The sequence below is a fragment of the Syngnathus floridae genome, chromosome 1, assembly GCF_059516105.1.
Source record: "Syngnathus floridae isolate MCC-2025c chromosome 1, RoL_Sflo_1.0, whole genome shotgun sequence".
In the NCBI taxonomy this organism is placed as follows: domain Eukaryota; kingdom Metazoa; phylum Chordata; class Actinopteri; order Syngnathiformes; family Syngnathidae; genus Syngnathus; species Syngnathus floridae.
Genome location: NC_142413.1, coordinates 17654144 through 17681699, shown reverse-complemented (window position 1 = coordinate 17681699; position 27556 = coordinate 17654144). Strand labels below are relative to the sequence as shown.

General features: G+C 40.5%; 1 protein-coding gene across 3 annotated transcripts in view; it reads right to left on the bottom strand.

Moving 5' to 3' along the window:
* Window positions 1-27556, bottom strand: part of dock2 (dedicator of cytokinesis 2) — a 121704-nt gene that overhangs the window by 43227 nt on the left and 50921 nt on the right. For all 3 annotated transcript variants that reach the window (XM_088380318.1, XM_088380309.1, XM_088380328.1), the window contains 4 exons: window positions 26008-26116; window positions 24920-24990; window positions 18389-18495; window positions 2132-2274 (listed from right to left, as the gene is read on the bottom strand). In XM_088380318.1, coding sequence (XP_088236444.1) covers window positions 2132-2274; window positions 18389-18495; window positions 24920-24990; window positions 26008-26116 — 430 coding nt within the window. The remainder of the gene's footprint in view (window positions 1-2131; window positions 2275-18388; window positions 18496-24919; window positions 24991-26007; window positions 26117-27556) is intronic.

Here is a 27556-nt window from a genome sequence, read left to right as displayed (position 1 = left end):
AAATACAAACAGAATGCAAGGATTTGAAAATCATTTTCAACAATTAGCAAATTTGAACAACTGGTAAATTTGAGGAATGGAAAAACACCAGTTTGGAATATTCAACATGTGAGTTTCATAACTGGGTGTAAAAGGAGCATCCCCAAAAGGCTTAGATGTTCAGAATGATGGCCGCCCTTCAATGAACAAATAGACCTGCAAATATTTTAACAGGTTGAGAAGAACAACTGCAATCTGTTTTATACACAGCCCAATTACAAAGGAATTGGAGTTTGTGTTTCAAAATAATATGTTTGTACATCTTTTATTGTACGATATGGAATAGGTGTTCTAATCAAGGGGCCAATAAAAGTTTGCTGCTTAACAGCACTGTTTTTCATTTTGACCTTCCCCAAAATTAATGAAAACCATGAGTTGTAGCTTTTATAGTAAACAAATATGAGTGAATTTGTACATTTTCATACTGTGCCACCCTCCACTTTCACTTTACCCTCAAGCCAATAAAAATCCTCATCACCATTAATTATATGTCTCTTCTTCCCCTTCAGTATACGTTTGCTTCATTAGTGCAATGCACATGAATAGAACTGGAGAAGCAAAACCTTTCCTTCTTGAAGGACTCGACAGGTAGTCAAAAAAATCACCAGAGCAATTAAAGATAAACGATGCAATGTGTATGAGGTTGCCGCAAAACATATAATTCTAATGGGCCCTGCTGCACTGAGTGACGTGATGATTAAGGACAGAAAGTCCTCGGATGCATTGCTGAGCGGTGAGGTTAAACTGAGCTAATGATGCTGACGAACCAAGGACAAGAAGTGTTTTGCTAGTTCCGGGTGCTCATGCAGTGACTTCAATTTCAAGCAAATGTTACCATCCAAATGTGAAAATAAAATCCACCTTCAGATGTGTGTGTTAGTTAATGGTGTCTTCCTTGGTGGACACATAAACTCTCTACAAAAAACTATAGGGTTAATCAGTTGTCATATTGGTGTGAACCTGATAACCGACTAAACGACCACCTCTCCAACTATGAACATAAACCTTTTATTCCTTTTACGCACAAACACTCTGATGATCACACATTTTGTTTGAGCGTGAATTGCCTTCCCAATTAAAGTCAGCAAAGGCCAGATTATTGTATGTCTTTAAAATATTATCGTGACCAATTATAGGCTTCTGTGGTGTTAGGTGTGGTAAGAGTGATTTTCTTCCCCATTGTATTCAGAAAATTATTGGGGTTGATAGTCTTAACCCTTTCGGCATCAGAATTTTCAAATAAAATACTCAGTTTTTATGTCACTGTAATCTTAAAGGTGCAGTTTTGCTACTTTGGTACTCAAAGGGTTGATTGTAAAACATTTTAAATGTTCTTCTCCAACAATAACTCTTTCAGGTGAAATGTCAAGACCAAAAAATGGACTATAAACTATAGGTGAAGTGAACAGGTGTTCAAGAATGTCCCTTCAATGTTTTTCTGTGACTATTCCAGTCTGTCATGCTATTGTACATTTTCACTCTAACCTCAGTGGCTACTTCCTTCTGAGAACATCCAGTTTGATCAGTTGTTAGGTGTCGTTTTGGTTTCAAAATGAGAGAAGCATAATGAAGAGGACATTTTTAAATGCCAATCGTAATTGGAGAAGGTTATTTACTGGTCAATTCATGGACCAAACATTTCTTGTCCCTCTTAGATTTAGAAGTGTACTAAATCATTCAATAGGTGGACAGGGGCATTCAATTTTAGAGAAGATTCATCTGATTTCACCTGCATTTTTGGTTTGAATTAAAATTTTACCCAAAAGCAGAATATATCGTGTTTGTAAATCCTGATGTGTGCGCTTGACTTCGACCAAGCCACAGACTCTGCTTTGGGGGAGGAGACTAGAAATTGTCGGTGTCGACATCAGAATAGTGCACAGTCATCTCAATACAGTACACAGTGTACACTCTAAGAGCAATGCATACACACATTTTTCTCTTAAGTCACATGTGGGATCACTAACATTGGGAAGGTGTTAAAAATCAAGTTACAGGACAATACAACATAATGACTTTGACAACTTTGTCCCCCGGGTGCTGGATCTCATTATATCATTATATGTTTGCAGTGTTTGTGTAGGTGGCTCACCACATTGTCTTTGCTCAGGACCTCCAGAATGTTGTTGAGCAACTCTAGACTCTTTCTCCTCTCATCATGAGGACCGTCCGCCATGGTGACCAAAGCTCTGCTCAGCTCACGCAGCATCATTGGCAACAAGATGTCTCGACATTCTGAGAGAAAACACATCCAAACGGAAGGTCTAATTGCAAATTACTGAAAAAGTACATTTACTAACTATGGGCAAACATATAAAATACAAAAGCTCTTTTAGCAAAGATCCTCAAGACACGTCTAAATGTTCTTTTTAGGATAAATAATGCTTCAACTGACACCTGTGCTCAACCTGAGGGCATAGATAGAAGGGAAACCAATGAGAAATGATGCAACCATCTCAAATTTCTTATTTAACCCTCGCCTGAGAATGCATGATATTAATCAAACGTCTATTGCGGTTCCATGCATGTCTGCTGCTGTCAGACACACAGCCATCACATCAATCACGATAATGTCGCTGCCTTCTCCTTTGCACTGATTAATCCAAATCTTTCATTTGTTCATTTGTTACCTTGGCCTCCAACACACTTCTTCATCACAATTAAGTCCATTAAAAAGTGAGGAAGCATCTAATTAGAGCCCTTTTACAGACCTCATTGACGCTTAAAAGATTCATTGATATTGTTTTTCTGATATTTGTAGCAAATATGTGAGCCAGCGAAGACAGATTGCCATGAATTGATTTAAAATTATTCATGTTTCAATCTCACTGTCCTCACATAAAAGCATAATTTTTCAAGTTTATGAGATGAAAGCATTGTTTTTGAATTGACAGGACATTTACTCTACTTACTTTAAAAGGACTTGAGCTCATTTTTCTTCTTACAGTTTACACCAGCTGCTGAGCCACTCTACAGTGTTTATGTAAATAAACACAGTGTCTGGTTTGAAGATGTTCCAAAGAAATGCTTCCAAATCACTAATAAACAGCATTTGAAGCTTTATGGTAGTTAAGTCAGAAATGAGCTGGAAGCAGATGAAGCCAATTAAAGGATTAACCATTGTTGTTTTAATCCATTTTGGAAGGGGTCATAAATCACTCATATTTAATTTGATACAAATATCTCATGATCCAGCTCCGCCAGGGTTGGGTGTTAGCATGAATTACAACTGAGAATGTGGTGAGAGGTGTGTACCGCTTCCACAATTTTAGTACTATCAATATCTGCAAACACAAAGCTAGCACAGAAGGACTTTGTGTTTTTTTTACTCTTCAAAGCTTATGAGTATTCCATCTGAGTGTTTTATTTAGATACAGACACATATACTTTATAATATTTTTAAACTGGGACCCTATATGTAGCTCAAAAACTTGATGTGAGAATAATTTTGGACTCCATACCTAAAATATAGTTAAAAACAGCTGCCAGACCTGACTCAACAAAAATTGTGTTGCATTTTATGAACTTAAATATATGAAATGCAAAACATGCAAATATAATTTACAACAGAACATTTGCATATAAAACAACAATATTTACTATAGAAAAGTAAAAATCAAAAACTTATCTTCCAGCAAATTCAAATATATTTTAGCTTTATGGTCATTTGAGTTTATTGTGTTTCCTACAGGATCCCACAAAATCAGTATAACTATGAAGTTGATCTGAAAATGCAACATTTTGAGCACAATTTCAGCTTTGATGAAAGTCATTTGCAACAACGACAACACAATCTTCAGATATCTTTTCAAAACACCACTAATATTCCTACTACTAATATTAATTACAATGAAATTCCCAAATACAAATGATGAATTTGGACAAAAATCCACAGTCGCATTCAACATATCTAACTGCAAAATGATCTCTCTCATCCAAGTTGCTGCTCTCTACAAAATGGAGCCACCCACGCAGACCCCTTCATCTTCTCCTTGTAGACGCAGGTATAGAATCTTGATACGTATGTATACCCATTAAAAGCCCATCTAGGCTAATGCTTGTTAGGTCCATTTTTAACCGAGCTGAGACTGCTTGCTTCCCACCCCTTGGGAGCAGAGAGTGTGCGTCACAAGAGGCCCTCTATGCCTCCCAGCAACAATCACATCTAACATTAATAGCAAGAAAAAGGACCGAGAGAGTAAAAATTAAATACTATAGGGTGTGATTACTTGAAAATCCTTCTTGAGAACAGTTTAAGTTTACTAAAATCGATAAGAATGAAATATTTTATTCTTCCTGCAGAAAATAAGCACTGGCCTATAGTATAACCTGCTGAATTGCAAAACAATTACATTGATATAAAGATACACAAAATCTTAAATACATCAAATTTCTGCTTTATAAATTGTTGATTCATTCTTCCACTTTCTATATATAGTGTTTGTCCTCATTCAGGCTGTGGAAGAGCAGAAGCCAAGTCCTGCTGGCTTTAGGCAAGAGTAGAACTACATCCTGGAAGGGTGCCAAGTTAAAGGCACATCATTTATGGACTAGTGTAGACAAACAGCCGCTCGGGCGCATATCCATACCTATGGGCGATTTGGAGTTTTTATTTGAACTACCATGCATGTTTGTGGAATGTTGGAAGGAAACTGGAGCACTCGCCGAAAAGCCATGCAAACTGCACTCAGACAGGCCAAAGGCATGATTCCAACCTGGAGATAAATGTTATTCATTTATGTATTCTTTTTTATCATGTTGTTAAAGCTGCTTTATAATCTAACGCTAACCCTAACCCTGGACTGGTCGCTAGCCAATGGTAATTAATTCCATTTATCTTATAAAAAAACAATTATATGTTAATTTATCTGATCTGAGGCTACACTGTACAGCCGATTAAAAGGGTGCAATCCACGAACACAATTATAATATGATCAAATTTGAAGATGGGGAACATTATCTGATCAATAGCCTCCAGAGCAGAAAGATAAAAAGGGCAGAAATCATAGTTTGATGAGATGAAAATAAATATAGTAATGCTCAAAAGGAGCATGCCCACTCCATTCTTTCTGATCAATAAGGGTAGAGGGCAGTCTTTGTTTTATTAGGGACACACTTGATTAATCTGTCAAAAAGAAAGGAACAAATCATCTTTCTTGCACTTGTGATGGAGATAACAAAGGCTTGTATGGCACAGCGGAATTTTTTGTGCAAGCATGACAATTAATCCATCTACCTTCTGGGGAAGAGCTATAGATTCTTCATTAATCAACTCACTTGAGAATTTCTTTCCCTGGTGAAATCTAGAGCCACCCTTGCAACATGTTCATAATTCAACAAAATAAACTCAGGTGATATTTCCTAAATGACAGAACCAGTTTAGGTCTGGATTTAGTTGAGAGGATTTGCTCGCAATTTGACGCCACAAAAGCTTTTTGTTTTTTATTGGTTCAGGAGCCACACTGAAAACATAAATAAAATCGAAACTGAAGTGTTAAAGTGCTGGAGGATTGACGAGTGCATTTGCAAAAGTTACACTTTAGAAATATTAATCAGAATGGTGTGAGGAACAAAGTGTTTCTGAAAGGTCTTGACACTTCTGGTTTTGTAGCTGCAGTACATTTCAAGTATTACTTGGGCTTCTTTTTGTGTGATCTGACTCAAACTAATAACTCTGTCAGTCAGCATACATAAAAGAGCTTCCAATGTGCAAAAGAAGGACAAGCAAAAGCGAAAGAGCACATTTGAGTAGGGGTGTAGTAGTCCGTCCAGTCACAAGTTGACAGAGAATTGTTCTTCCTATTCCATTGCAGATGTTCCCATCAAAGGACATCTCATAATTTCAAGTCCAACTGTAGATGACCAAGTCGATCTTTGACAGAAATCTCCTTCAATGTTTTCTGTATAGTCTTTTGAGTGATTGATAAAATAGTGGTTCAAAGAGGCAGCTTGCCTAATGCAGGCATGATATAAATACCTGCAAAATATGCTCGACACAATCTGATGCAGGGCTAGAAAGCAAAAAAATATGGTAAGATAATGGGTGGAGTTTCTAAAAGTTCCTTTCATAATACAACGAGAGCAGCCTGTCATGGGCAATTTTTACTTTTCACTGCAGGTCGAAGCACCTAATTCTGATTCAGGGCCAATCGCTTCTCTTGTTTGACTGTCTCTCTATCTACTTTAAAGCCTTGCATAGTTTAGAATACTCTGCTTACATTTACTGAGCAACTTAAATAACCCCCATACACCCCAAAAACATGCTTCTTAAACACACGAAATTGAAAGCGCGTGTGACCAAAGTCAGCTGGGATTGGGGCAAATTTATACATGACCCAAACGAGGATAAAATGTATATAAAAGAGGAGAATATCTCTGAATGTTCTGAAACTGTGTTACAACATCAGTTCTCCTAAAATTATTCAAAATTTTAATTTCCAGTTTCCCATTTTGGTGTCCCAAAGAACTTTCTGAGACAAAAAAAAGTTTGCACACGTCACTCGAGGGCATCTAATTACACCTGTGGCTTAACATCAAATAAATGATGTGTGTATGTAACCAGAGTGCTTTGTCTGACAAGATTGGCGCGCCCTCCCACTCCGGAGAATCCGGAGGAAGTCCACGCACACACAGGGAGAACAGGCAAACTCCAAACAGGAAGGCCGGAGCCAAAATTCAACCCTGCACCTCAGGTCCTTGAGGCGGACGTGCTAACCAGTTTTCCACCGTGATGTCATCATTCATACATCATAAATCAATAATTTAATTTTAACAGTTACTCTTAAATTTGTAATGATCAATTAATAGAGTTCAAAATCTTAATTTTAAGGCATATTTCAGCCGTACACAAAGAGTGTGTACTGCTTTACACAAAAAATGCTGTCACGTTGGCTTGCTTGAGCTACACGGTGGCCCTAGGGGCTTTTACTCGGTCGGGTTGGAACACCACCTACACTGGTGTGCTCCTTCAAGGTCACATAGTTAAAGCGATCGTTTTGAAGTGATTGCGCTTTCAAGTAGAGTGCCACTGCAGCTGACCATATAATGTACACTGGCAATCCTGAAAACATGTCACTAAATAAAAACGTATTCTTGGCCCAATCCACTCCAAATGACTATCAACTGGCTTTGCAATACTTATACCTTACCTTTGCCTTTTTATTAGTCTTTAAACTGTCTTGTAAATACTTGCACTGTTCGTTCCATTGACCAACCACAGCATAATGTACTGCACAAACGCTTACTGAGTTGTATTGCTAATAGTTCGTCCTTCCCAGGCAGTTTAACAAGTTATCCTAGTGTAAAAATCTCTAAACATGTTAACATAAAGATATGATGTAGGAGGAACATATTTTCATGAACCTTTGTTCTTGTTTTTCATCTGTTATGTCCATCTATATTTTGGTGCTAGTACTTCAAGATAACTTATGATATAGAAGTGCTTCTGGATATTGGAAAAGTGCACCATAAGCTTTCTTTGGACTTCTTTGGCTTTCTGCTGTGCCCGGAACTCCTGCAACCAAAACTAGTATCCTGCTGAAGAACCAAGCAAAATATTACAAAGTAGCTGTCAGCAGACATATCCTAATGTAAGGGCTACAGTTATCTGACCACACTACCTAGTTTGCTGCTCGCCAATGTGTGGTCACTCAACAATAAGATGGATGAGCTGAGAGCCAAGGAAACACCTCAGTATGAAATCAGGGATGTTGTGCTTGGATTTTTATTCAAAATTGGATCACTAAAAGTGCATTAAAGTCAGCGACCCTCTCAGTCTACTGCTGAGAGTGCACAGCATGCCTCAGGTAACAAAGGTGGCGCATGTGCTATTACAGATGGTGTGTGGACGGTGATGCACATTTAAAAATATTCTCCCAACGAACCACCATCACATCTTAATTCCAACAAAGGAAAAAGACATACTGAACTAAGTATAATGTAAAGTGAAGGATGTGTCCAATTTGTAAAATCCATTGCACTTGATGAGGTTTATGTTGTTTGTGATCTTTGCCAGCCAAAGCAGATTCCTGATTTCACACTACATGATCAGATCCTTTACACACAAACATCTTTAACCTGTCCCTCTTGGATAACATTTGTTCATTTGTCTGTGCCCACCTCTTTCAAATACTCACCAAAGTGCCACACCCCAAGAGAGGAAAAAATAAATTGTCCGAATACCCACCTCCCCCCACTGCACTCAGAACAGTTGTGACTAAGTGCTTTGGGAAATTAGTCACAACATGCATACAGAAAACAGTCCTGGACTTTTGACAATCATTATCCATGCAGCCCTCATACATAAAGCACAATACAGTATGTTGGAATGCTGTTTATTGACTAAAACTCAGCCTTCAACACGGTCATCCCAAGCAAGCAGACAGGCTGTGGAGCTGCTTACCCTCTGACTGACATCTCTCCACTGCAAATGAGTGCTGGATTTTCTCACAGAGATCTCCAAAAGTCAGAGTTGGCACCAGAATCCAAGCTCAGGCAAAAGGACAGTGAGCACGGGAACCCCCTTAAGGTATGTGCTCAGCTCTCTCTTGAATACCCATGACTCAGCTGGTGTCCTCTTGCCATGAAAATAGTCTCTAAATGCAGACTAGACTAAAGAAATCATTATCGACCTAAGGCAGAGGAAAAACAGATTGCACCCCTTGCCATCAATGGGAGTCAGGCGAGAGTGACTTCAAACTGCTCGGTACTTCCCAATTAGTGATAACCTTACATAGACCCACAACACCCAGGATATCATCAGGGAGGATCAACTTTAATTGTTAGCACAGTGAGATAACTCAGCATACACCCAAACATTTCAGCAATTTCCACAGAGAAACAGTTTATTAACATTCAGGACAGGAAAACTCTCCAAGCATGTCATTAAAAGTGCAAAGCACATCCGTGGAGTAGCACTCACACCACTACATCACATTTATGACAGCTGTGCCACAAAGAGGTCACAGAGCATTATCAGAACACACCACACCACAAAACAAACTTTTTACAGGTCTTCCAACTGGCAGGCGCTCCAGGCAAGTCACAGAACAAGACTAAAAATAGAGCTTCTACTAACAGGCTAGCAGACTCAAAGGACAAAATCTAGAGCCAGCAGCCCCCCTGTTGAATGCCTACATCTTTGGATAATGTATGCACTCATATTCTCATTATATTATATAATTGTTTCAGCAGTTGTATGAATTAACAGACATTATGATACACTCTAAGGCTAACGGAAGGATCTGCCATCTACATAGATGCCTTTGGTGCACCAATACATCAATAAATCTTGTACTGCTGCAGATGACAGATTAAGGCACAGTTTAGAAGTGGGGAAAATACGCAACAGGATAGAGTAGTAGAGCTTTACAGTCATTGATCAGTTGGAGAAAACCACACATGTAAAGATTTTGTGCTCCCACAAACACAACAATTGGCGCATGGTTGATTTTCCTCTTTTTTGGTAGGTAGGTAGGTAGGTAGGTAGGTAGGTAGGTAGGTAGGTAGGTAGGTAGGTAGGTAGGTAGGTAGGTAGGTAGGTAGGTAGGTAGGTAGGTAGGTAGGTAGGTAGGTAGGTAGGTAGGTAGGTAGGTACACCTACCTGCACGCACGCACACACACACACGCGCGCACACACACACACACACACACGCACACACAAACACATATATATACATACACACACACACACATATATATATATATATATATATACACATTATATTTGAGTTTTAGAGATAGCAAATGCCCGAAAGACAATTACTTTTACGATTACTGGAAGAAGATGAAATACTTTCCACTTCACAGACTTAAACCCGGTTTGTATGATTTATTGTCGTCACGGACATACGGCTCAAGTGTATTTGAATCTGCTTTTGCTAGTCAAACTGTGTGGGCAGAAGTTGAGGCACAAAGGGGCTCTTACTTAATCACAGAAGTGTTTGGGGAATTACATAAATCGAGGCCATCAGAGTGTGTCCGAAAGTAAGTTGTGTATAAGCGAGGACATTAGTTTGTATTTGCCCCGAGTGGAGCTGAGGGAGAGATGGCGGTTTGATGCACTTACTGCAGCAGTGCACCACAACAAGGATTGCATACAGAAAGCTGGCATTAATTTGCCAGCAGTATTCTGTCTGGCAGAAGGAGCAGCATTTACACTTGCATTTATTTTAGTTGAGGGGACTGCAATGTGTCTTTCAACCATGTCACCTTCTAATCCTCTCAGCCATTAACATCCTCATTTGACTGTGTACACAGTACACATCTCACCAGCAACATGAGGTGCACTGCACAAGTTAATAATATCTAAAACAAGAGGGAATCAAAACTTTGGAGTTGCGCCAACAGAAAAAAATCCAAAAGGTTTAGTGATTTTTTTTTTATTCCTCATATCGCAGTACTATTTATTTACTTACTTATTTGTTCGTTTGTGTGTTTATTTATTTGTTCAATTATTTGTAAGCACTTTTATTTTTTTCAGTCTCAATGGAACTAAATGACTACTTCAAATTGCCCGTAGATGTGACTGTGAATGGTTGTTCATCTTTGTGTGCTCTGCAATTGGCTGGAATAGGCAGCACCGCGTCGCGATCCTTGTGAGGAAAACTGGTTTAGAAAATGGATGGATTGATGGATGTAACTGTGCTCCCTGATTCCAAATGTTAGCGAATTGATTAGCTGCTAGCAAACAATCCAAACTAATAAGGACAACTTATTTTCCATTTCCGCTGTTTTAGGGAACCGTTGTAGTCTCGCTGGCATTAAAAATGGAAATGTCTCATAACGTCTGTTGTCAATGTCCAACGTCATTTACGAACCCATGCAGCTGGCTAGTCCAAAAAACAAACAAACAAATAAAAGCCTGTTTTTATTATTGAGGGCTTTTTTGTCTGATTTACTATGTGTTTGAGAGACCCCCACCCCATTCCAAAAGAGACACACATTATCCATATCACTGTACGTTTTTTTTTTTTTTTTTTATTATTCTCAATTTTGAAGGTGTGGGCAATAGTTGCACTATTTTAAACTGGAGCTCAATCTTATGGGCCTATTAAAAATAAATAGGTGTATTTCGAAGAGTCATAGCTCATTTTTTTCTTATTATTAACCTTATGCTGTAAGCACAGTAGCAATTTAAAGAATACCGCTCAGACGGAGCCTCATTATTTCCTGCTATGTATTTGCCTGGAATTAATGACACCACTGATAAATATCCATTCAGTTCACCCGGACAATGTCTTTGTTACTCCTAACCTTTGATGACGATACCTTCAAACCATTTATGATATCGACTCACAGAACCCAGGTCCTTATCCTTTCAACAGTCACAGATATAATGATTTAGCTGGAAAAAAAAAACCCTGCAGTTGAAAATAAGATTATATTATCATCACAAGCAAACAAATTTGATATTACCGTTTCTGCATTCTTACAAGATATTGAGTTTTGAGTTTGCCACAAACACAACAATTGTAAAAATAAGACTAGGATGGAATTTGATATGATCTTTTCCTTGATTGTTTTATTTCTAAACTGTAAATGAGGTAGACAACTTTATTGAACTCGGAACAATCAAGCAGTTAACCAATGAAATATTTTTTAAATATATCCAATGCGTCATTTGGAGGCAAACATACTTTTATGGACACAATTTAGATTCATAATTCAGCAGTATTTCACTGGACGTTTGTGGACCTTGACAGAAGCCAAGTGTGACATTAACTTTATAGAACATATGCAATGGTAATCAGATGACGGAGAATGTTCATTTTGTGAACTATAAAGACTTAGTGTTGTCTTGATTTATACGACTGAGAATATCACAAGTGTATGGTAGCATTACATCTTGGGTCTATAAAAGTGGATGGCTATAAAATAAGCAAGTTGAGCATAAATTGATCATCGGTGGTGTGTTAAACGTTTGTGTATATGAATCTAATTTCCCTATGTCCACCGACAATAGGCCTTTCGCCACATTCTCTTTGGGTATTTGGTGATTTGCTTTGACATCCAAAGTTTTCTCATGTGGAAAAGCACAGGCTCATTAAATCTGGACCTTAACGTCAATAATGCAGATTGGAGGAACTAGAGAGTGCCCACTCTGTGCTGATTAAATCCAGACAATAATGAGGTAACAGCGCATCACACTTCCATATTCATTAAGCACTCACATGCGTCTGTTCAGCATTCTCAACAAGAAATATATAGAGTGGAGGTGTGAACAATGTCAACAAGTGATGCAGGCAATTTGGATAATGACATTGCTTCTCTTTGCAAAGAGGGACTGGGAATCATATTTTCTATTTACACGCAGTGCATCATTTCTTATTTAGAGGTTATTTGGGAGGGGGGCACAATATAGTGATACCAATAGCACTTGATTAGAATGCATAGTCAACTGCAGGCTGAAGCAATCTGGATTCGACTTGCTTTTAGACTAACAGCAGTTAAACTTTTTTTAACTTTTTTTTAAGTTTTCTCTGTGTCTCCCCTCTGCATTCTCATGATCTGTTTCTCGTCTTTTATGCACCCATTGTTCAAATTACAAATTATACTTTGTCTAATAAGGGAATTCATTTCAAAACCAGGCTTGTCATATTGATGCATTCAGTATGCACATATGCACGTGTTTATGTGTGTATGGATTGCATGTGGAAGTGTATCTAGACAACTATTGAATCAGAGAGTAATTCTACAGCTTGTGGGTGAACCTGACAAAAGAGTGGAAATCTAGTTGGGGTCCATTCGTCTTCATCTCATTTTATACAAACCTGAGTGAACACGGTTGTAAATACTGTTTTACATTTTATGCATACTCACAGGCATTTAACTTCATTTGCTACTGGATGAATACCTTTTCGACAATGTTGCCTACAAGGATTCTGCGACTGGCCTAAAGACTAAATTGCTCGTCCAGTGACTGTAAACTGCTGTTTAACCTTGTTTAATACCCATATTTTTTTTTATTCATTTGATCTAACGTTAATTAAAATTCTAACCAATGCACATTTGAAATGTTTAATCCACACACGTAATACCTCAGAAAGGGACAGTCATCAAAACTAAACACGACTATCATAATTATATTTGTTTTACAGTGTTTGTAATGAATCTTGGATTGCGCAAGTGGACAAAATTCTGTGTTCGGTCACTGTACATCAAATGTGATTGAGTGCAGTCATACAGCACTGCAAACCACAAACAATATGTCTGTGGAACTCATGTTGCTGCTGCTGAGTTTTATTTTTGCATAATAATTTGAAAATTTACGGTGAGTATCATACTTGATCACAGAGCCTCTCCAAACCACTGTCAGTGGTTTTGACATTTGTCCCTGGTGAGGCTGCTTGGCAGGGCAGCTCAGACAAGCAGGTGGAGCTATGATATATGTACCTGCAGTATGGTGATAGCACACCGGGGGCTATTAATGACTATGAATATCTAATTTAACTCTGCTGCATATTTTCGCCCCCTGGTTGATAGCAATCCTTGCATACAAGCCGTCTGATTATCATTGCAATGCTAGAATCCATCTCAATTACACTTTGCGTCATGCCTTATTTGGCAATGCATGAACGAATTAATAAATAAGGAGCATGGGATAGGAAGGAGAGAGTAGAGGGTTGACAAGATGTTGTTGACCCACAACGCACAGATTTGGGTAACCATTGAATTTTACACTAATTGGTTCATCATTTGACCGAGTCCACATTTAGCTCCACTGCCCTTTTTTTTTTTTAGCTCATTTCTGATGTTTTTTTTAACTGTAAAATTGGGCACCCCTATTTGATTGTTACGGCCCTAATACTCTTCAGTAGATTGTAGAATGTGAAGAGTTAAACAAAAGGATTTTGCATTATATGTTAGCATTAGGAAAGCTAGCCTTGGTAAGTTATGTGTTGTAGGAAAATAATGTGTAATTCCCTTCACGGATAAATTTCATTTGGAATTGGCAATAAACAGCCTGAAGCAAGCAGTGTATATTGAATTGTAGATCACTTCATCAGCTGGTTGATAATATTGGCTTACGTGATACCTTTTCATGATATCACTTATATTCATGCGTAGAGTACAATATTAGTGTGCTGTTATGGAAATATATACATTTAGTAATTAAATGTGGGTGTTATGATAATGATGTGATTTTGCTCTATGTGAATCACATCCATCTCCATCCTCTCATATTCAAATTAAGACAAACTCTCTGTACGTATGTCAATGATGTCACGTGCTGGCGCCACCTGCGACAGGACCACGCCCCCCTGTCAGTGGAATCGCCATCACCTGCCACGGGCTCATGGACAGCGCTATAGCAGCGCCGCCAGCGCAGACCCGAGTGTCAGTCTGTCCCGTGATGCTTCGCTCATCAGTCCCTGAGGAACTGACTTTACAATTCGGAAATCCGCAGAACTGCTTGTCCACCCCAGCCAGATCGCCGCTCCAGCGCCAGCTATTCCCATCATCCCCTCCCACAATAAAGACTCTGTCGCTGCGCACTTGGCTGTACATAGCTCCCATTTTAATTCAACTCTTTCTCTGTGATTGAATGTTAAACGGCTACAAGCAGAAATTGTCTTTTACCAGCAACTTCACTCATTATGTTGAACTACATATATTTATGGCCTAAATATGAAGCTGAATTCATCCATTTATATTTTTCCTGCATGTTTTTATGCTTGGAGATTCTTCTGTTGAAAAGTTGAACAAATACGAAAGGAGAAAGCATTGTCAAGCAATCAAACTTACGACTTAAACATTTTGTATAATAAATTGTACATTTATTTTCCAATTATAATTAAGACAAACTGATTATCAGAACTTTTTTCTGCCAATTTTCAGAATCAGCATTGGCCTTGTTGAATTGTTCACTATCTATTGCTTTTTGTGAAGGTAGTTATCATGATTTAGGGCTCACAAGTTCATTTATTTGCTCACAGGTCATTACACAACTGCCTAAGCGACAGCTCATACATCAACGAATTTGAGGTACCATTGAACAAACGAACAAACCCCTTCCCAAATCGACTTCTTGTTACATTTTATCAGTACTTTAGGAAGCATGCATCTATCCAACAGTATGAACCTATCTGCCTGCTTTTGCTGAATAAATACTGCAGTTTGAAGTCTTCAAAAAGTTATTTTGAAGCATATCAGTCCTTTTGGCCCAACATACAACTGTGCTCACGTTCATTAATCAGCTGTATATCCGCTGCCTTTCTTCTACAAGCAGCTGTTGTCTCCTACTCATTCGCCTAGCATCAGTCTTTGTCATCGCCTCACTTATCCCTGCAATTTCCTCTGTGTTTACCAATCATCGTGTCACCACTCTTTTCGCTGCTCCAATTATTTGGGAAAAAGACATATATCTTTCCAATGTTTGAACCACTTCCATCAGCTATTGCTGTTCACCCTTGACTCACTAGGTCTTATCACCTTCACCTCTGTCTAACGCCATCGCCGTCCAACGTCTGAGGAGTTCATCTTCAAGGGGGATCCTGGGTTCAAAGCATTTGGTAAAAAATAAACCCATTCCAGGATTAATGTTTGTTCACAAATAGGTCAAATTGATCAATTTGAGAACATGCCAAGCCCTCCCTTCTCTCAGACTCTTTCATTATCCTGCTCTTTACCTCTCGTGTGCACCTTTTTCCTCCTCACCCACCCCCACCTCTCCCCTCTTCAGGTGACAGAGTGTGAGGGCGCTGACAGCTGGCCCAAGAGGACAGCCTGTCGTCTCGACCCCAGGGGAATCAATCATCCGAGTCGCGATCAATACAAAGGGGCCGAATACGGAACTGGCTACCCGGACTTGGCTGCAGGCTGATTGATGACCGGAATCACACGCTTGTGCACATGCATAGGCATTCACAACTGCTCAGAAATACACACGCAAGCTTATGGAATGTGTCATATTTAAGTACGCAGACAGCAGAGTCACTGCTTTTAACCCAATTTAGCCTTACAATCTACTCTAAATGCTTACTGTCCTCCTCCCCTTCCTCTGCCAGGGCCTCATTATGTGCACACTCATCACGTCAGCATTAAAGCAGCACATTAGCTGTCAGAATGCAGTCTCGAGCAGACAAACCAACACTTATCAGCCCACTGGGTCCAAATTAGTCGGATGTAATGGGGTTGTACGAGCAAAGGTTGGGTGAACATGATCATTCGTGTTTTGCACTTTCAAAAAGGTACTTGTGGTATCATTTCATACCCGGTAGAATTATTCAAATGCGGAGGTTGTGCACTGTGAAAAGTGTCACATAAATACGTATATCAAAATAAAGTGCTCTGAAAACACTTGCTGTCGTGTTTATCTGAAACGTTAATACTTGCTGGCCTTTGGCACTGCAACATTCATATGCAGCACATAGCAACTACTGAAACACGGAAAATGTTCCTCTTGCATTAGACTTTCTGACATTCTCTCTCTGCGTGCACGTTTCAGATTAAAGGACAAAGTCTAACTATGACACCAGTAACTCTCTGCGTTACTAACAGAAGCCAAATATGTTGTCGTTGAGCAACCATTAACAGCCTGTTATTTTTTCAATTCAAATAGTTAACTCAAATGTATATTGACAAACTGTATTTTAATAGTTATTGTTTTATAGTTAGTGTCGATTTCGAATAATTAAATAAAACAAAATGATATTTAAAAAAACTTCTACTATACAAGTATACTGCTACCTAATTAAGTAAAAAACATATGGGATGGTCTTTTTTTGTAATTATGTTGGCTTGTACTGTCAAGAATTAAGCATTGATGGAGGGCTGCACAGAATTAAAACAACAAAATTAAAGTATTTTTTGTAGGTGCCACTCAGAATTCATGGGCATGAGGCTCACCTCATTAAAAGCATTGACTTTTTTTTCTCTTTTCCCCATAACACATTGCTGAATTACGGTACTTATAATGGAGGACCTTGAATGTCCTGAATGTTTAAAGAAAATTTGGAAGTGCTTATTGATTAAGCAGCAGGTTCTAAGGCATATGTAGAAATACTACTTGCTATTGTTATTGTTATATGTTCTGTGGCACTTTATTGCAGCTACAGCTGTTGTTAATGTGCTACATAAATAAAGATGTATCGTATTGTTATTGTAAAACCAATAATGAATGCTGATTCTCTTTGATGCCCCAAGCAACACTGCAATAAACATTGGTATAGTTGTGTAAAACACTTCAGAAAATCATTGTCAGTTAACAGTGTGTTGTTTCATCTACAAATGCAAGTTAAATCTATACCCTGAAAATTAAAAGCAATATATTAACAACACACAAAAACGCCACTGGCCTCTCTGGGCCCAGATACATCTGAGATGGGCTGATCCAAAGTAGAAAATTGTATTGTGGTCAGATGAGTCCACAGTTCAAATTGTTTTGGGAACTCGTGGACGTCGAGTCCTCAGGGCTGAAGTTGAATGGCAGCATTATGAAGTGCAAAATACATCAACAGAGCCCCCGGGCTGTTGAGCAACTGAAGTACGTACATCAAGCAAGAACGGGAAAAAAATTCTATAAACAAGCTTCAACATTATTTCATGTCTTGTCATGAGTGTTGTTAAAAGGAAGGGTTGAGTAACACAGTGCTAAACATGCTTCTGTGCCATCTTTAAATGAAACACATTACAGGTGTCATATTCAAAAAGAATGAATAGACTCTATTCCTCCAAACTCTTGAAGTCTGACCATTTTGCAGTTTGTTGTATAATGAATTAAACCTTAGTGTCATCTTACCACAAAACAAACCACAAAAGACAACAACTAACGATATTTAGAAGCATAGCAGAGAAAACAAAAGTAGCTTACTAGAAGGAGGTATATTGACAACATCTAAAGACATATGGGACATCTCAAACTGCACATCCGGTGGTTGACCTTAAACAACCCTGTTGTTATAGTGTTGTTTTAGGGCAGACAGGGCTTAAACCTTACGTTGGGTGAGGGTGTGCAAGATTTGCTGCCGTACACACTGTACATCCTGCTTCGCCATTTGATGGTATCGTTCTACAGAACACTTAAGTGAATTGTGGTGGAAGAAAGGGAACATTGTCTAACAGTATTAGCATTAAGCACTGAGCTGGATAAAGATAAAACTTTGAGTGCTATGAACTCCCTGACTGGTCATAAAGAGCAACCTGCACAGCTGTCCGTCCAAGGCACAAAGTATTCACTCCACATATATCGGCCAGTGTTAGGATCTAAACATTAAGTGAGAAGCAACTCATGCTCAGGAGGATTTGCTAATGGTCTGCTACAGTAGTGTGCTTTGGTACGTGTTTTTCTTTCTCTTTTTACAGTCAAGTCGAGTGCTGTCGTCATGTGGAATTCAAGTAACCTACTAACCTGGTTGCTGGAAAAGATGACTGCTGACAATTTCAGTCATAGAAGCCACTTTCTGTTTTTGGAGTTTCTCAGGCGGGATGCAGGCATAAAAGTCATGCAGCAACTGACTGGAGGGAGAAAGAAAGACAAAATGTATAGATATATCGGTTGTATATATATATATATATATATATGTGTGTGTGTGTGTGTGTGTGTGTGTGTGTGTGGTGGGGGGAGCCTTTGTATGCTTCATTCAAATGTTGGGTTTACTTTTTAGTTTGTACATTTCTAATGGTTTGTATGAAAATATACATATAACAAATAACACAAAAGCCTCACGTCAGCAATAATTGCGACTAATTTATTTTCTAGGCAAGTACAACTGTAATCAAGACAGTTTATGCTGTACAGTATTTCTTGTTTGTTTATGTTCATCAACACAATCGCCAACAACAGGCTTTTCTTGGTAACATTAGCATATTGCAGAGTTGGGAATTTGCAATAGTGATAATGGAAAACCATCATATCGCAGTAAGATATTAGCATACATTTAAAAACATGAATTTTTCAGTTTAGCGTGCAGTCACTATGTGGTGGCACAGGCATGAGCTTGGCCCTTTACGCCCCCATGAAAACAAATGAGATCCGACTTTAATGAGGATGGCATTTTAAATCATGCTTCTCCCCGATTCAATCTTAGAGTAATTAATTAAGTCCTTTATAATGTGCATCTGAAAATGGTTTGTTTGTTTGTTTGTTTGTTTGTTTGTTTGTTTGTTTGTTTGTTTGTTTGTTTGTTTGTTTCAGTGTAGTGATTTTGAATAATAAAGCAGTAGGAATATACTTGGGCATGGACACATTCTAAAGAGAGCAATGTTCCGTTTATTATGGTGAATGAATGTCTTTTGCAAAAATGACAAAAATAAACTGAATAACATACACTGAGGGATGCTCTGAGTTTTATAATTTGAAACACTCATTTTACTGCCGTGCCCTGCGACTTGACGGCGACTAGTTCAGGTTGTTGTGTGCCTTTCACCAGATAACCGGTGTTGAAAATGCAAGTAAAGGGACGTTTTGTGTCAGTTTACTGTGAAGGTGTATTTTCCGCCCTAAAATATTGACTGAATTTAGAATTATATGGGCTTAAGGGCATTTACAAGGTTTAACAAAACTTTTGCCAGATTGCCTGAAGCGGAGTTTTAAATTTCCACAATTTTTATTATATTCTCTGTGGAAAAAATCTGCCCCTCTCTGGCTCCATGCCTCTGATATAACCCCCCACCCCCCAAACAAAAACACTGACTAAGTGACCTACGAGGTGTCAATAATTTAGGGGTGTACGTGTGTGTGTTCCAGTGAGTAAAACCTATGTTGACATTTGTGTATTAACTCAACTATAGACAATGACACATTCATATGAATAAAAATAATTATGTACAATGTACATAAAATCTACATTTTAAAGTAGCTACTCAAGCTTTTAATACTATGACTATTCACAACATTACAGAAGAATTAACTGCCACATCTCGGCAACGGGCATGATGTTTGTTGAAAACGCTGTGATTATATTTAGGATTCCTCATTTTCTCCCTGCACAGCTACTTCACGCTGGCTGCAAACATATCACTGTACTAAATGAGTTCTTCATTAAAATACAAACAAAAACAAAAAAGTTATCTAAGTAAGAAGTAGAAAAAGTTACAAACATCCATTTATCCATTATCCAAACTTCTTTATACCGCGACACATCAACTGAAAATTGTTGCTCATTCACGTTGAGCAAACACATTTTTTTTACAGCCTGGGAAGAATGATTACAATTATCCATCCATCCATTTTCTGAACCGCGGGTGTGCTGGAGCCTATCCCAGCCGTCATCGGGCAGTAGGTGGGGGACACCGAACCGGTTGCCAGACAATCGCAGTTCGATGATCGACTTTGTAGTTGTGTCATTGGATTTACGGCCGCATGTTTTGGACACTCGGGCGAAGAGAGGGGGGGAGCTGACAACTGATCACCACCTGATGGTGGGTTGGCTCCGATGGTGGGGGAAGATGCCGGTCCGACCTGGCAGACCCAAACGCTCTGTGAGGGTCTGCTGGGAACGTCTGGCAGAATCCCCTGTCAGGAAGAGCTTCAACTCCCACCTCCGGCAGAGCTTTTCCCACGTCCCGGGGGAGGCGGGGGACATTGAGTCCGAGTGGACCATGTTCCGCGCCTCCATTGTTGAGGCAGCCGACCGGAGCTGTGGCCGTAAGGTCGTTGGTGCCTGTCGTGGCGGCAATCCCCGAACCCACTGGTGGACACCGGCGGTAAGGGATGCCGTCAAGCTGAAGAAGGAGTCCTATCAGGCCGTTTTAGCCTGCGGGACTCCGGAGGCAGCTGACAGGTACCGGATGGCCAAGCGGAACGCGGCTTCGGCGGTTGCTGAGGCAAAAACCCGGGCATGGGAGGAGTTTGGCGAGACCATGGAGAATGACTTCCGGACGGCTTCGAGGAAATTCTGGTCCACCATCCGGCGTCTCAGGAGGGGGAAGCAGTGCAATGTCAACACTGTTTACAGTGGGGATGGCGTGCTGCTGACCTCGACTCGGGACGTCGTGAGTCGGTGGGGGGAATACTTCGAAGACCTCCTCAATTCCACCTACAATCCTTCCATTGTGGAAGCAGAGCCTGGGGAATCCGAGGCGGACTCCCCAATCTCTGGGGTCGAAGTCACTGAGGTAGTTAAAAAACTCCTTGGTGGCAAGGTCCCGGGGGTGGATGAGATCCGCCCGGAGTTCTTAAGGGCTCTGTTGTGGGGCTGTCATGGCTGACACGCCTCTACAACATTGCGTGGACATTAGGGACAGTACCTCTGGATTGGCAGACTGGGGTGGTGGTTCCCCTCTTTAAGAAGGGGGACCGGAGGGTGTGTTCCAATTACAGGGGAATCACACTCCTCAGCCTCCCTGGTAAGGTCTATTCAGGGGTGCTGGAGAGGAGGGTCCGTCGGGAGGTCGAACCTCGGATTCAGGAGGAGCAGTGTGGCTTTCGTCGTGGCCGTGGAACAGTGGACCAGCTCTAAACCCTCAGCAGGATCCTCGATGGTGCATAGGAGTTCGCCCAACCAGTCCATATGTGTTTTGTGGACTTGGAGAAGGCGTTCGACCGTGTCCCTTAGGAGGTTCTGTGGAGGGTGCTTCGGGAGTACGGGGTGCCGAGCCAACTGATAAGGGCGGTTCGGTCCCTGTATCACCGATGCCAGAGTTTGGTCTGCATTTCCGGCAGTAAGTCAGATTCGTTCCCAGTGAGGGTTGGACTCCGCCAAGGCTGCCCTTTGTCACCGATTCGGTTCATAATTTTTATGGACAGGATTTCTAGGCGCAGCCGAGGCGTTGAGGGGGTCCGATTTGGGGACCTCAGCATTGTGTCTCTGCTTTTTGCAGACGACGTGGTGCTGTTGGCTTCTTCAGGCCGTGATCTCCAGCGCTCACTGGAGCGGTTCGCAGCCGAGTGTGAAGCGGTCGGGATGAGGGTCAGCACCTCCAAATCCGAGTCCATGGTCCTCGATCGGAAAAGGGTGGAATGCCCTCTCCGGATCGGGGATGAGATCCTGCCCCAAGTGGAGGAGTTTAAGTATCTCGGGGTCTTGTTCACGAGTGAGGGGAGGATGGAGCGCGAGATCGACAGGTGGATCGGTGCAGCGTCGGCAGTAATACGGACTCTGTACCGGTCCGTCGTGGTAAAGAGAGAGCTGAGCCAAAAGGCAAAGCTCTCAATTTACCGGTCGATTTACGCTCCTACCCTCACCTATGGTCACGAGCTATGGGCCGTGACCGAAAGAACGAGATCCCGGATACAAGCGTGTGTCCGGGCTCTCCCTTAGAGATAGGGTGAGAAGCTCGGTCATCCGGGAGAGACTCGGAGTAGAGTCGCTACTCCTCCACGTTGAGAGGAGCCAGATGAGGTGGCTCGGGCATCTCATCAGGATGCCTCCTGGACGCCTCCCTGGGGAGGTGTTCCAGGCATGTCCCACCGGTAGGAGACCCCGATGACGACCCAGGACGTGCTGGAGAGACTATGTCTCCCAGCTGGCCTGGGAATGCCTTGGGGTCCCCCGGGATGAGCTGGATGAAGTGGCTGGGGAGAGGGGAGTCTGGGAGTCCCTCCTGAAGCTGCTGCCCCCGCGACCCGACCCCGGATAAGCGGAAGAAGATGGATGGATGGATTATTATTATCCAACCATTTTCTGTACCACTTTGTCCCCACAGGGGTCACTGGCATGCTGGAGCCTATCCCAGCCGTCATCGGGCAGTAGCCGGGGGACACCCTGAACTGGTTGGACGTTCTAACCAGTGCGCCATCGTGCCGCCGGTATTATTATTATGATTATTATGATTATTATGATTATCATGATTATTATGCATGCTAATGATTACACATTCAGCCGCGGTTTTAACATGGTTCACTAAGTACATTTAGGTTCAGTATATCTAAGACTATGATCACAGTTTCTTTTGTATAATAATTAAAAGATATAATACTGATTTGCTACAATACACCTTCAGCCGCAGTTTTAACATGTTTCACTAAGTACATTTCGGTTCAGTATATATAAGACTATGATCGCAGTTTCTTTTGTATAATAATTACAAGAAATAATACTGACTTGCAACAATAATGTAACACAAAAAGACCAGTCCACACCTAACCTCTACACGATTATGGAACTTCAGATATGCATAACAAAGACTTTCTGACACACACACACAAGAGTTCACGATAGATTTATCAGGCAAGCTAATCATCTGAGATTAAACTAATTAAAACTTCAGAATGTCATTCGGTGCTCCACGGACAAGCAAAGGGCAGAGAGTGCATCGAAAGTGCACGCATCGCTCTATGAATCACACCAGACAAGCTGACAGGATTATGAGAATGTAAAGTGTGAGTATATATAAGAGATGAGACCAAGCTTTGAGGTCTGCCTCATGCATTGCGATTGGAATTTATACCGCTTGCTTTGAAAAAAGCCTGAGGCAACACTGACCTGGGTTATTGTATACTTTGGGAATTTCATGCAAGTTTACATGGCTGCATTATGCACCCAGCACACATGTGCCCCAAACTAACTTTGGGGAGCAGAAATGAAATGAAACAAAATAAGAATGAAGGTATGAAAAAAGTGGCAATCTTGTGTGACATTGATTTTAACTTGCTGTGTTTTGCTGCCTGTGGTTAAAGGCAGATGTAGCACCTTTGGACACTGCGTTGACACGAAATACTCAGGAGTACTGAACTGGCAGGGGTGCTAATACACAAGGATTATTTTCATGAAACGTCACAAACAGATGCGGAGGGGGGCATTATGGTAATGAGGGTGATGGAATTGAAACTTGAAGGATAACAACTCACCACTTTAATGTCATATTTATATGAAATAAGAATGTCAAGACAATAAATTTTCCCGTGGCGCTGCTGGAGCAGTGTGATCTCCGCACTAACCGTGGTCTACGAGGAACCCCTAGTGGTCCATGAATATGTTGATAGAATTCTAAATGAATCATATGCATCCATCCATTTCCAAAAGTGCTGTCCTCAATTGGGCCAGAGGACTTTCAGACAGACAACTGTTCACTCTGATGGGCATGTTTTTCAAATGTGGGATGAAGCAACCACATAAAACACAGCCAAGCAAGGTGACCACATGCAAAGTCTGCACAGAACACGGAACCTCTTGACTGAGAGGCACACATGACTGCCGCTTGATATATTTTCAATTCAATGTAATTATGAGAATGATCAAATCTTTGCACCAGTAGTAATAAATACACGGCTGTGTGTTTTACTATCACCAAACATCTACAACATGATGGATGAGCGGCAGAAGTCTGAGTTAGAGTCATTTTGAAAGGAATACATGCGACGCATAAGACATCAGGTCGTTGTGCAATACAATCAAAGCTTCAAACAGACAATATGAAGATAATCATTGGTGTCTCGGGCTCGGCACAAGCAGCATTTTTCCCCACATTAAGATGTGCTTTTAATACTTTTAATACCCCGCAATGATACTGAAGAGGAAAGTGTGATTGTGAGCCGAAGGCCACGGAAATGGAAAACGGGGTTAAAAGAGGATGCTTGTGTGGTTTCAACGTGATACTTTTGCTGGAATTGTCAATTTGGTGGGAAAATGGAGGAGCCGCAGAGTGCTAAAACGCATGTCCTTGTGTATATGTCATCTTAATGAGATTTTTATCACCTGATGAAAAAGATGCTCCCTCAGGGGGAGAAAAGTGTGTTGGACAAAAAGACGGGTTGGTGGGCTGGTGGGACAAAAGATTCCATATTGTCTCACGGAGAGGGAGTCGAGATAAGACTTGGAGTGTGTGTGTGTGTGTGTGTGTGTGTGTGTGTGTGTGTGTGTGTGTGTGTGTGTGTGTGTGTGTGTGTGTGTGTGTGTGTGTGTGTGTGTGTGTGTGTGTGTGTGTGTGTGTGTGTGTGTGTGTGTGTGTGTGTGTGTGTGTGTGTGTGTGTGTGTGTGTGTACATTCCGACAGCATACCTTAGTAATTTGACATCAAATACTTTCTCAACATCATGTAGTACTGCTGGCAGGTACTTCAGGGCTGCAACCTGAACATCCACAAAAGAGTTCAAATTTTCAGATAATGTTTTTTTTCTATACTTTTTACCTTTGTGTTTTTGATTATGTGTGGAGATATCTAGAGGCATTTACACCAAGAAAAGAAATATCACCGTAAAAAAGAAACGGCCCTCAGTAGAGCAGTGATTACCCATCACTGTGCTGCGGCAGTATACACTAAGAGATCATCGATGATGCCACAAGAAATTTCCCAATTTCACCTCGAAAGAAATTAATGCTTTCATACACAACTAATAAATGAATTTAATCTATTATACCGGTAATATATAGTGATAAACATAATTCATTTATCTTTCACTATGGCAGAAAGTACAATTAACACATGCATTCACTCATTTCCAATCTTAGAATCTTTCACCCAAAGTCTGGGATAGACTTCAGCGTCTACTGATCCTAAGCATTATAGGGACTGTTGAAAATGTATTGAAACACTGAATTGTCATGGTCTACAAGCTGCTTGTGTATATTCTTATTCATCCAGGTCATTTCTTTCTCAGGACATTGAATTGAAATTGTCAGAGGCAAAACCATTTGAGTCTCTGAGGAATGTTTGAAAGGATGCCATTTTATCCGGAGGATAGGTGGTGCGTTAGCCATCACCATTCACATTTACTATTTACAAACCTATAAGATGCCGCATCACGATACGTTCTTTGTGTGAAGTGAAGTGTGAAAAAAAAAAGTCAACATATGCGGCCCAAAAAGATAACATTTGTTGTAACAATGCCTTTTGGTATAAGAACTTGTTATTACGAATGAAGCCAAGATCCTAGTACTTGTCAAATGCAGCAACAGACTTATAAACCTATAAAAAGTTTGTAGAAATTGATTGAAGTAGTAACAAACAAACACCAGAGAAGCTTCAATCTCTGAAGCAAATAAGTGGGGAGAAAACCATGTATGGAGGATGATAATGGTTACAATGATGATGATGGTTATGATGAGGATGAAGAGTTAGTGGTGTGGTGAAAAGTGCAAGCAATTACCCGCAGCAGCAGAGTGGTGGTGTAGTCTGTCCTCATCAGGTTGTTGATTGACTCGAAAAGCTTCCTCAGCGACTCTTCAAACTCTGCCTGCTCATTCCCCACATAAAGCCTGTGGAGACAATGCAGTCACAGTGTGAATGTACTGTATCGCTTGAAAACCAGATCGCATCATGGTATGGCCTTTGACTTGGAGTAAAAAATCCTATTAAATTATCACTTGAAAATTTACTCACAATGTTATAGTCATTTAGTATAGCCATTCATTTTATACACTCATTCATATGGACAATGAAGGCCTCATCTTGAACTTGGACACACTGACTGACATTTAGATGTAAGATAGCAGATGATTAAATAAACAAACAAATGATAAAACCTTCTAAATTCTGACATGCATCTCTGCCCTCTTCCTTCTGCTGCCCATCTACAATTCTTTGTGATTCATTGGAGCTCTGCGGCTGTTAATTACAATAAAAATGATGAGGGCCTGGGGAGGTGGGGGATTAACATGTGGCACACTGCAAACTCGGGTGTTCATGTGTGGGAGGGATTAGGCGGTAACACACAGCAGTATTGTCACTCGGCTGCATAGAGACTACTATTCTGATCACAGACGCATTGTCCTGCTTAATCCAGCAGGCCTATTCAGGTGTACTGCAGGTGTTGGCATGATGGCGACATGGTGTGAGGTAGTGTGAAGTCGGCTCATGCTTTCATTACACGCACTTGTATAATCTTGGTGTTTCATGCTGCATGCACAAGTGGAGTGTAGATTTGAGAGTATAATATGAATCAAGAAAATTTTAACACAATCTAATGATGTTCTTCTTTTCTCTAAAAGACAATTTTTTTGTCGTTTTGGTTCTTCTGCTCTGGATTCTCTTTTTTCCATCTGTAACCCCCTCTCAAATCTTGGTCTGCCCACCTGCCTTTCCAATAAATATTCATCTCAATACAAAATGCAACAGACGGTGTACATCAGCCTCTCCTGTTGCACAGCAACTGCTCTCTGGAAAGATAAGGCATAAATATCCACCCCACACTGCACACCTAAGCCGCCAAACAGGACAGCATCAAATAAATAAAACTCACATAAAGCAAACATTTTGTCGGTAATTGATTTAAAAACATCATAACTTAAACACATGGGTGGTAGGAAGTGAAGTTTTGGTGCCTTGCCTACTGGCATCCCGGCAGTGCTCAAGAAGAAGACTCGCATCTCTCCAATGAGTTGTAATTTACTGAATAAGATGTATTTACAAAGGAAAAACATGGCGCCAAAGCACTTTCTTCTATGATTAAATCATAAACTTTCTAGAACATCTCATTCGCCCCATAATGCCACAAGAAGGTGCAAAGAAATATTCCTCTATTAGTTGTGGGTTTGGTCTGAGTAAAAACAGTATTTCAGCGTATAACGTTCAAATAAAAAAAAGTGTTGTTCTATTTTGTTTTGGTTTTTAAAGATGCAAATAGACAACTTTACTAATGCCAAGTATTCCTATTCTGCCTACAGTGGGATTCAATTCATTGACTCGGCTTCCTAGCT